Source organism: Lathamus discolor, chromosome 5, assembly GCF_037157495.1.
Source record: "Lathamus discolor isolate bLatDis1 chromosome 5, bLatDis1.hap1, whole genome shotgun sequence".
NCBI lineage: Eukaryota > Metazoa > Chordata > Aves > Psittaciformes > Psittacidae > Lathamus > Lathamus discolor.
Window position 1 is genome coordinate 78,918,481 of NC_088888.1, and position 12,012 is coordinate 78,930,492.

Sequence of the window (12,012 nt, forward strand, 5' to 3'; positions counted from 1 at the left end):
ACTCAAAAATCGTCAAGAATATGTGGGGTAAGTATTCATACATTAGTTCAAACAACTTTTCAACTGGACACACAAAACACTAATGGCAGAGAGAGAATATATATTCTTAAATTTGAAGGATGTTGCTGGAAACATGAAACCCAAGGTAAGGTTTCGTGCCTTTTAAGAGATGAGTTGTGTTTTTGTCAATGATTATCCTCGTTTCCATTTCCAGCACTCAGCACATCATCACTTGGAAGTTGTGAGAAGCTTAATTCTTCACTGCTTGTAGTATCACTTAAGATCTGTTGTGAAATGAGGATTAACATGCACACTTTAATTGGTGCATTTACACAATTTAGAAAGTGAAATGAAAAAAATGGATATTTCAGTAGTACTATGATTATTTAAGAACAATTGCTTTAATAAAAGATACTGTCTTTTCCTACAACCCTTACCTCTCATGTTTATTTTGAATTGGCTTACCTAATTTTAGAAGTTAAAAACAATGTTACACAGACATTCTGAGATCAAGACACTAGTATGCAATTCCACACTAACAGAATTCTCAATAGCTTTTGGAGCAACTTTAATAGCTACTTTGGTAATTATGAACAGAAGAGGCCAAGGCTAATTTGAAGAAAATACGAATTTGTCAGGTATCATACAAAAGTATTTAACAGGGATGAGAATCAAAAAGCATAGGCCTCCAAAATTTCCTTGGACTATGAAAACACCAGATCGAACTCTGAATGCAGCCAGCTGAGTGTCCCCACCACAAATCAGATTGTGAGAATTGCCTCAAATGCACTGAGAAAGACAAACAAATAACAGGTGAGGTACAAGGTAGCTATAGTCCAAAGGTTTTAAGGCCCAGGATAATAAAGTTCCTCTGGGGAAGGAAATAAATTAAGTCAAGCATATTAGCGCAACTTCTGGACCAAAGCTACCTCATATCTGATTCACTCTGACAGCACAGCTTATGTGCTCGTATCTGGCTTCTCTGTTCCTGAAGACACTCTAAGGTATTATTAACATATCATGATGAGATACACAGTTAAATATAGAGCACCTGGAAAAATGTGTTCCAATTTTATCGATTATTTTGACACTGACTCACTGAGTGACCTCAGAAAAATGAGGTAGGTAACACACAAACTTCAATTTTCTTATCTGTAAAATGACCTACAGGATGTACCTACTTCTAACAGCACAGCAATCATAATTCTTGGAGTACTTTGAAGTACTTATGAAGAAGTATGCATTTTTAAATGACAAAAAAAACATCTTTGGAAGTAGCTTTGCTCTTACACACTGGAGTTACAGACCAGAACAACAAAGCCATTATGGATCTTCTGTTTATCCTAAAAACTGGGATTTTTTAAAGTAAGAGTTTAGATATTGGCTTCAGGTGTTTCAACGTTTTCGTATATATCTGCATTCTGAGGATGGCAACTTCAGGTATTTTGTCAGACTGTAATTTGAGAAATTAAAAGAAATGGTCAATTCTGTCACATACTCACAAAATCAGTTTCAAATCTAAGACATATCAACTTTTGAATTTCTCTTCTGTGAAATGAAATTTTATTATTTAACTGAAAAATACAAAAATACTACAAAGCATAACAGAAGTAGTTTTGCGAAAGTAAGCTTACCGTCTCGTAGCATACTGCTCCTGCAAAATGCCGGATAATAAAGCCTTCATCGTCTCTGATATTTCTGTGAACAGCTAATTTAGACTTTCTAGGAATCTGTGATTTAAAAGTTGAATTACAAAGAAGAATTACACTGGAGAATGAGAAAAAGTTTATTCTTAAAACATCACCATGACTTTGCCAGGAGCACTAGGTTTTAAAAATGACATTTCCTGCGGTACAATTATGTTGACCGCTGACCTTCCCATTCAACACAAGATACTCAAAAACCTGCTTTCATTTTCATTCTCATTCACACCCTTAAGATACCTCACATTCAAAACAAAAGTCAGCAGGATTGGTAACATTAGCTTTTGATTTTCTTTCTGCCTTTAACCAATGATTTCAATACCATTCATTTCACAGCTGATGAATAGCCTTGTCGTATGAACAGGATTAGACAGAAGCTTAAAATATATGTTTAGATGCTATACTTTAAAAGACAACCACCTAGCTGATCATACACATACAGACAAAAATCTTTCGTTGCACAGCAATCTAGTTAAGCAAGATTAAGTGGGAATTTAACGAAAGATAAATGGATGACAATTTTATGTAGCTCCTTTTGCTTGCATTTTTTCAGCAGGGAACAGTTTTGTGTTTGCTTTTTCTTATTTTGCATTTCAACAGAAGTAATGTAAATTGCAATAATTTGTATGACTATTCCACAAAGTGCTGTATGTTAAAGAATTAACAACAAAAAGGTTTTGCTTGTTTGTTCCTTATTTTCATCTCTGAAGTGCTAGCTAGACACTCCATGTGAGTCACATATTCTCTAAAGCAAGCACTTTTTGAAAGGAACAACAAAACAGTTCATATTAGATATGAAATAATCTAAATTAAAATGTGGCTTTATTTCCTTTTCATGTATTACATGTTAATAAGCTCCAAGTATCACTGAAGAATATGACTTTAGTTTCAGGAAATAAGGATTGCTACTTAAGCAAGAGTTAAGCCTTGAGTGCACTTTTTAACAAACTAGTAACTAAACTTGTCTTTAACAAAAGGATATGGATTGTGCAAACTGGTCTGGTATGACATTTCTTAAGGAAAGGTTTTCATTAACTTGGAAGTGTTACTCTCAACTGTTCCAAGAACTGTTTTATTAAAACAAGACAGACAGCAAAAATAAACCTACAGAGAGCCTGAAATGGTCCTTATGTTTTTGGTGCACAACTGAAGTAAAATGCTGGTCGCTTGGTTGGGGAAGACGATTTTCTTCATCCAAAATATCCAGTACACCTATTAATTTTGCTTCAATCAAATCTATTAATAAAACAAAATATATTTACAAAAACTAAATATATAAATTCATATCACAACTGAACATTACAAATTTAAAATACTACTTATCCAATTCTGTATAAAGGTATCTAGAGAAAGCTGTGAACACAAAACACAGAACGTAATTTCAAATTAATTCTACATATCTGAATTGTTGTTTAATCTATGTCCTAAACATACCAAGTTCTAAGTCTAACACAAGCAACATTGGGATAAAAAAGATAAGGCATGGATTGCTTGGTTTTTACTCTTGGTCTCAAGTTTAATTTAGTCATCTAACTCCCAAAAGGTGCCTAAATGTTTCTAATGGTTGTGTGGTATAACTACAGGTCTTTACACGGTAATTGCTTATCCCACATCCTAAAACAATAAGCATTACAAGGCAAATACTTCCACTCACAACAAGATCCAGGAAGTAAAATTAAATGCATTTAAGAAAAGCAGATCAGACTTCAGCATACAGTAGCGGCTTCCAAACTTTTTACAAGTAACTTTTCACATACATATACAAAAGCCCTTGAAAGCTCACATAAAAATTCATGCCCTTGAAACTATTACACACAAGAATTTTGCAGCTTTTAAAACCTTTTTGTATTATCTATGAAAGTGTTATTGTAAGAGGAATTTTTACTACCTAATTTTCTTCTATGGAAAGGAAGAAATGACTAGCACTTGCAGTACAGCAATGCCTGTGAACTCTCAAAACAGACTTTAAACAGTATGAGGCCATATATAAAGCACAGAGACAGCCTAGATGCAAAGAATTTATACTCATAAAATCTGAATAAGCTAATTTAGCTACAGAGATGACTACCATTCCATCCACACATTCTAACTTACTAATGACTGCTTCTAAGATTCGTCCATAGTGTTAAGCAATTTTTCATACCAACATAATATCCTTCTCTTTTGTGGCACTTAATATCTGTACATTTTCACTGCTGTTACCAGCCTGGTCCAATATCTTAAACAAAAGCATATTTACACATAAACCAACATTATCTTTCTCACTCACTTCAAAAGGCTGTAGAAGATACTTTTTTCTGAACTACACAAAAACAGAAGAAAAGGCATACATGTGGTTTAACTAAGCTGTAATTTATTAACTTTTAATAATAATTTATATAATGAAGAAATGTGTCAAATCTGTGGTGGAGTTGGCTGGAATAGTAAAAAGGGTCATGACTATGGCACTGCTACTTATATTCTTAGGTAAGCTGCCCAAACCTTTCCTAGGGCAGGAAAAGACAACAACTTGGCAATGAGCTTTACAACCTGAACCATTTTCCCCACTACGAGTCAGAGTGAGACTTTTTCTTCCAATAGTCCCCAGGGAACAAGTCTTTTAACTGTAACAACATTTTTGGGAACAGGCTAAGGCCCATAGACACACTATTAAACCACTAGAAGAGAGTAAAGGTTTGTATTCACAGAAGACACTTATTTTGTTGCTATGCTTTTGTTCCCTCCTCCAAATATCTTCCTGTTGTTTTTTCACAAGGCAGCTTGAGGATTACTTGACAATAGTTATCTTTAGTTAAGTCAGTTAGCGATTCTACAGTCCCATCTGACAGGGCAAAAACTTCTTCAGCAGGGCTACAGAATGGTTTGGGTGGGAAGGGATCATACAATCATATCGTAGAACCACAGAATAACGTGGGTTGGAAAGGACCTTTAAGATAATCTAGTTCCAACCCCTGTGGCCATGAGCAGGGTCAACTTCCACTAGGCCAAGATGCTTAAAGCCCCATCCTGGCCTCGGAAGAACACGACATTTTCCAACAGATGTTGAATTCTGTCACTCTGAATCCTCTGCTCAGCCAGGTCTTACTAGTTACCGTAAGTAAATTACTGTTAATGCAATAGCAAGATGAACATTTGTTCCTAATACACCAATTTGAAAAACACAAGTTGAATGCAGAGAAAACATGTGTTGAGGGGGGAAGCAACAACATCTAAGCTTCTGATACATCAGTCTGTGGAAACATAAAAACAGCAGTAACATCTACAGCCTATGGATTTTGCTTTTTTCCCCATTGGCTCAAAAAAGGTGGTGAGAATGGGATAGGATTTTTTCCTAAATTCATGCAATATTTTTCCCCAGACAACCTTAAACCCTTCTTTATTTACCCTATTTAGGGGTTCCACTTAGTTTTCTAGGAAAACACACAGGAAATTCACAAGTCCTAGCTGCAGCTAACACACACTGTAGGACAACACGGCTCCGCTCCTAACCAGAACTAGAATGTTATGCAAAGCTGCAGGAATTCACAAGGTTGCAACAGTCATTATAAGCATTAAGTTACTAGTACTATGTATATCTTGCTTTTTCTCCTTGAAGCTTTTTCCTCCATGACACTAATGAATAGCTTGAAATTTCAGTAAGTACATACCTATACAGTCCTGATTATCTACATAGCGCACTTCATTAACCCCCAGTCCTTCTTTTTGGTAAAGTTCTTGCTCCTAAGAAAGGAAAAAAAAAAAAAGTAATTGAAAAGATAAAGCACCATTCAACATATGGATGCTTCATTTTAATGAATGGTAAAAAAGAAGAGGAAAAAAAGACTGTTGCTTTTTAAAGAGCTATATTCTTTTCTGACACAACTAGATGTCACACAGTAGGAAAGCTGTCAACTGTTTCTTTTTTATCTAAGCATAATGTGCAGTCATACTGAAAGCAGTGCCACTTTAGGTATCTCCCTACTTAAAAAATAAATCCTCAAATATAAAATTAAATTTAACATACCTCTTTCAGAATCCTTTCATTAAAAAACTGCTGCAGTTTTTCATTACAGTAGTTAATACAGAATTGCTCAAAACTGTTGTGTTCAAAGTATTCTGAAAAACAGAAATTAAACTTCTATGACAAACCAGTGTTCCAAGAATTTGTATAAAGAATAAATAAGAGAAGCTTCATAGTACCAATACTTGAAGATGTATTCAGATCTATATCCATTTTCTTTCAGTTAAATACAAGCTTTCACAGATTTTCAAGTTGTGAATAAAATAGATATAAAAATAATGTAACAGATCATATTTCCAAGACAAATAACAGTTTTATCTGGCAGCAAACCAAAGCAAGATGCTACCATACAGTAAAACTGTACCAATACATCCTCACCCATCCATGCTACAACAGGCTGGCATAGCATACCATAGCTCTAGAGACCTGAAAACCAAAATTCCCTTGGTTCATTCTTTATGGGCCACCATGGCAGGGTGAGAGCACACCATAAAACATGCCCTAATCTGAAAACATGTCCCTAAAACTGGACAAAAGCTTTCCAGGAATGACCAATGCCCACCACTTTCTTGGAGCAACCAGAAGCCCAAAGTCCAAATCTGTAACAGCACTATCCACCTTCCAGGAAACAGTATCTTAATTTGGAGATTTCATTTGGCTGTTAGTATCCCGTGATCTTCTCAGGACTGAATGGGGAAAGAGCACGCACATACAATATCTTTCCTAATTCTACTAGCTAGCCACAGTTCCAAATTATTAGTCCTTCAAAACGTGCGTGTATGTAGACATTACAGGAATCTGAAACCATTACAAAGATGCTTAGTTTCACACTAATGCTTGTTAGTGTTATTAGGTCACCAGGAGAAGCTCTAGACCTCCTCTACTTTCTTGTGTCTCTGTAAAGCGAGGCTTTAACTGCTCTCTTGATATTTTCTTAAGTCCTTGTAACTCATCCCCTCCACAACCACCAAAAAAATCACTCCCACTCTCCATTGCAGAATTTATCACTGAATCTTTGGTGGCAATAAAAGACAATAAGAAATTATTTTTTCTTTTTTATACTTACCAAAACCAGCTATATCTAGAACTCCAATGAAGAAAGAAGAAGTCTCAAATGGAAAACACTGGTTTACCCTATTCACTACATGGTCAAACAGATGACTATACACCGTTTTAGCCAAGGCATCACGAGCGTTGTTTGCTTGTTCCACTTTCAAGGGTACCCTAAAAACCAAAAATACAGATCTTATTTTTCAGAATTCCTTACTCTGAAATACTGAGCTTGGACCCTAAACTTAAAAAAAGTCTTTCGAATTAAACAAAAAAAAAAAAAAACCAAAAAAACAAAAAAAACAACAAAAACAAAAAGGAAAAGCTAAACCTGAGCTGTAGGCCTAGGTAGGAAACAATCTTGCCAAGTTAGACTAAGTATCCTACTTACAGACATAAACAATAATGTTTCACTATCCTCAGCAGAGGTGAAATGCAGATGTTTTCATACTTGTTTATTAGATAATTAGAAACTACACTGACAATTGTCAGAGAAAGATATTTAAAGTATATACAGCTCCATCTACAAAAAACACTTCAGCTATTTATTTCTGAGGTGCTTCGTTACAATAAAACCTATAGTTCAATTTTGCTCTGACATCTTTGTCCCTGTGCTTTAATAAGGGCTATAACTAAGGTTATAAGGCTGCAGGTCAATCACCAAGATATTAAAAAACACAGATAAGGGAGTGTGAAAGTTAGATGCAATTCCAAAATAAGGGTTCTTTTTAAAGACTGGAAAGAGAGGCCTTTTAAGAGATGATAATTTATTCTCTCTCTCTTAATCTTTACTCTGCATTGTGATTATTTATTACAAGTCTATATCCCAGTTTAGCAGTCAACAAAAAACAAAGAAAAAAAACCCCAAAACCCAAAACCAAACGAACAAAAAACCCAAGGAAAAACAAAACAAAAAACAAACCCACACACCAAACAACAAAAAAAACCCACCACCCAACCCCTACAAGTTTTCTCACTTTTACCCTTCCAATTCTCTCCCCCATCCCACTGGGGAGAAAAGAGTGAGCAGCTGAGTGGGGCTTAGCTGCCAGCTGGGGTTAAACCATGACAACAGCTTATACATACTGCATTACTTCCTTCACTTCCCAGAATTCACAAGCACTAAACTAAGTCATATTTATTATTTATTTTTTCGAGGATGGTACTTCTGATACAGAAACATGAGACTGATGGAGATCACTTTCTATTTTGACTTGCGTAAGTCAGGGAATCAGGCTCCGTTCACTAAGGATGCCTGAAGCTACATTACATTTGATAGTAATTAGCTTTAACACACAATCTTGTCTTCTGCTAAGCATCTCCTGACTTATCTTAAGGTAACTAGTACTGACAGAAATCTTATCTTATAAATAGAAAGAAGGTACCTTTACATTCCATTCTGATACGTTTAAGAGATCAGAATACTAATTCCCACATGTCAGTTGCAGGCCTATTACATAATACAATACACTAAAATCATTCATGCTTGCCGTTTATTTTTTTTTCCTAACAACACAGCAGTCATACTTCTAGAGAATTTATTTATCAAACCGCCCTGTTCTTTAAAAATATCAGATTCTGCCATTATTAAGGAGGACTCCAGAGGCTGCACAAAACCTTATTGTTAAATTTCATAGTATGCAGCAGAAATCTACGGAAAGTAAATGTATCCCTGCAATGCATTTTGCACAGCTGAAGTACAGAATCACAAAATAATGCTGAAATTGCACTGGGCCAGGTAATACAAAATAGTCCTATTACAGAAGTGACATTCAGAATGAGTAACTTCCTCCTCATGATCTCGCTCCCAGCTCAGCTCCTCCTTTCCTGTGGTCTGCACACTAACACAGGAATCTCTTTCCTCCTCCTGAATGACCAGGAAAAAAATACATTTCCTTTCTCCATTTCACCTTCTCCTTTCATCAGCTACATGTAAGGAACAGGGAAAAAATTTTACTAAATTCAGAGCTATCTGGTAAGGTTGCGGAAAAAAAAATAAAATAAATAAATAAAACAACCACCACCACCCCCCCCCAACTTGTTTGGTCTTCATACTAATTTATTCAGCACGTTTTCCAGCAATCCAAGGAGTCTGAGGCCTAAGGGAAAGCATTTCATGGGCTAGATTTATCACGTGGACAATTCTGTGCAGTCCCCAAACATTTTCCAGAACACATAAACTGCAATTAAAATATGCACAATTTGCGCATGGTTGACAACAATTAAGGGAGAGAAAGCAGGTGAAGCGATACCCATCAATTACTGTCATCCAATAGTTACTGCTTTACAAATAAAATGGCCTGGATGAAGTAACCATACCTAGTGAAAGGCCTACATAACTAAAGAATATGAGCAGCACATCTGTAATTTGAGAAAAGTTCCAAAACCTATAGAAAAACCTTTTCTTTTTTTTTTTTAAACACAGTATTTTTCCAACAGAGGCTCTGGTACCACCATCCAAGAAAACTACATTTTGGTAGAAAATGTACTACAAAAGGAGCTGGAAGATCTGGAATGATGTAAGTTAAATTTTGCACACTGTAAAATAACTTACTTTATGATGATGGAATCCTTTTTGAAAGTCTTCCTGGAAATGGAGAAACCGAGCAAAAGAGTAGTACAGTGCATTTACAGTCTAACAGGTGTACTGGATTTTGAATACTAACACATAATTTCTGTCTGTAAACACACTTCACATGGATGGCAAAAACATCAGCCAACATCATGCTCTTTCTGGGAGACTAACAGGGACAGATAAACATAGTGCAGCTGTCAAGTGTCCCTGGCAGTCCACTGCACATTAGTATCTAATAAAATTCAAAGAGATAGTATTTAACATCACCCTCCCACTGTTCCTTGTTGGCTCCATTGTGCCCAGCAGAACAAAGCCTTTGTTATACTCTAAGCCCAGTGATTTCAGCTGAGCTATTCATTCACTGTGACCTGCTAGGACTCACATGATCTACTTGCACATAAAAGGTCCCTAAGAAAGAGAGAGCAAAATGAGTGGCTCTTTGGGTTGATGGAACAAAATAAAATAAAGTACTTGTCAAAACCCTAATACTGATGGCAATCAAATAATTTAGAAACTATTGCTACTGTGGAAAAACCCGGTGGATCTTTAATAAAGACCTAAAACACTATAATCCACTTTCCTTGTACATGCAGTAAGGCACGAGAAAAAGATATTTGTGTACTTGTTAGCATATGTTTGCTTTTAACTGCACAAGTTTAGAAAAGGCTAGACAAAGAGGCTTAATGCATTAATCCTTTGAGATAGCGTAAGGAGACCTCTGAATTAATTTTTGCTATCCACAAAATAAAACATCGGGGAAAAATGAAGTACTTCCACGGGAACATAGCTTCTTGTGTTTGCAGACTTTTGAAACAGTACACTGCTAGCAACGCCCCAGGCTTTTCAGGATAAATATGCCGCACAGAAAATCTTTGCAGTCTTAATCCAAACTGAATTTGAAGCTGTATCAAAAATTTAATTTGTTCTTAAGAAACCTTCCTTGACAGAGATGTGGTGAAAAGGAAGCTATATATCATGAAAAACCTTTGCTTTAGTGCTTGCTATGTGCCATCAAACGTTCTCAATGTGAAACTATACAGAAACACTTTATCTATATGTTATGTGTACAACAGACAAAACTAATCTGCTCTCAGAGGATGAGTCAACAGTTCACCGAGAGCATTTCCAGTGCGGTGCCATCTGAGTCTGACATGGATATGATTTGTTCAACCCCCTTCTGTTTCTCCTTAACACTTTCACTTCAAAGGAATATGAAAGTAAGGGCATTTTCAAAAAATGGTCTGGTAATACCGAACTAAGAAAGCAGAAAAATTTGGTAACAACATCAGCATACAAAATTGTTTTCACGAATTGAAAACACAATCTAAAAATCCACAAGATAAATTTTGGTAAAGCTGTGTGATGGTATACTTAGGAGAATTCAAAAATGCAAATGCAAGATGAAGAATAATCAGGTAAGCAATGAGCTGGCAGAGAACGTGGATAACAAGTTGAATTAGGTAAAAAAAGTGTTACTAACTTTCAAAACCTGCAATTGTCATACTGCCCTGTGCTAATATGAGCACCATCTCTACTGTATTATGTACAATTTTCTACTCTAATGTTGTCCATAATACTGCTAAAATTTATCCTGGATGAATACACCAAAGATTTTGTGGTCAATTTAGACATGGTCTGGAAGACAGCAAACAGTAAAACCTGGAAAACACTGGCCACTGGAGGCACTTTGACCTGCAAGACCCATGTCCTACATGTTAAAGGTCATTACAAGGCAAAAATTACTTGTAACTTTCTGTATCAGTTAATAAAGCAGCAAGATGATAGCAACCAAGAGTCTCAACTTCTAGTAACTGACAGGGAGAAGAGGAATTTATAACCACTTTCCAGTAATGCATTATGAAGAGATCTAGATCTTGAGCTTCTAACTGAAGGCAGAATAACAGCTCCCCAGTCATTACTTACTATTTGTCCCAGCATTATAACTCTTCCCATGGTAGTCACTATGAAGTTCCAACTCTTGAACATCCATTCTTTCAAAGTACAGAAATAAACAGACCACCAAAAAGCTACTTGTTTGCTCTACTAGAAATACACCTCAAAGATCAGCTATTTGGTAATAATGTCTTACTGGGAACAACTGCCTATACCCATGCTAAACTTAAGACTCCTGAATATGACTCAATTCAGAAGAGCTTCTGTGTTCCCTAAAAAAAACCCCATGATGTTAAAACAGCACAGGCTGTAACTGATGGCTTACTGTGCTCAAATTTTGGCCAGGAAGATCAGTTTCACCGTGTAGATTAGGAAGCAGGCACTGAACAGCGTCTCCACTAAAGCTACTGTATTTTAATTTATCATTATTGGTTCAAACTAGGTAGAGTTCAAGATTATTTTTCCTGCACAGAATGAGTTCTTGACCACTGGAAAGCTTCATTACTTTAATCCATTACATCACTTGGGAACTAAAAATGCTGATGCTCTCAAGTTCTCAAAGGTCCGCTTTTCACCTCAGAAGTCTGACATAAGCACGCATTAACTAACACCTGCCACCTTACTGGCCACAGTGACATGCAAAGGTTAAATCAATCAGCTATTACTTTGTTTCAGTCCATGAGTTTATGAAATGTTATCAAATACTTCATACTACAAGACATAAATATAAATTATCGTAATAAATTTCAAAAGACAAAATATGCAAGGAATTTATATATTCCACATTAATG

The 12,012-nt window shown here is 35.9% G+C and overlaps 1 protein-coding gene across 2 annotated transcripts in view; it reads right to left on the minus strand.

The window, feature by feature from the left end:
- Window positions 1–12,012, minus strand: part of MYO6 (myosin VI) — a 110,287-nt gene that overhangs the window by 34,540 nt on the left and 63,735 nt on the right. For both annotated transcript variants that reach the window (XM_065681396.1, XM_065681395.1), the window contains exons 13-17: window positions 6,770–6,927; window positions 5,707–5,798; window positions 5,351–5,423; window positions 2,812–2,939; window positions 1,635–1,730 (exon numbers count right to left, since the gene is read on the minus strand). In XM_065681396.1, the coding sequence (XP_065537468.1) occupies window positions 1,635–1,730; window positions 2,812–2,939; window positions 5,351–5,423; window positions 5,707–5,798; window positions 6,770–6,927 (547 nt within the window). The remainder of the gene's footprint in view (window positions 1–1,634; window positions 1,731–2,811; window positions 2,940–5,350; window positions 5,424–5,706; window positions 5,799–6,769; window positions 6,928–12,012) is intronic.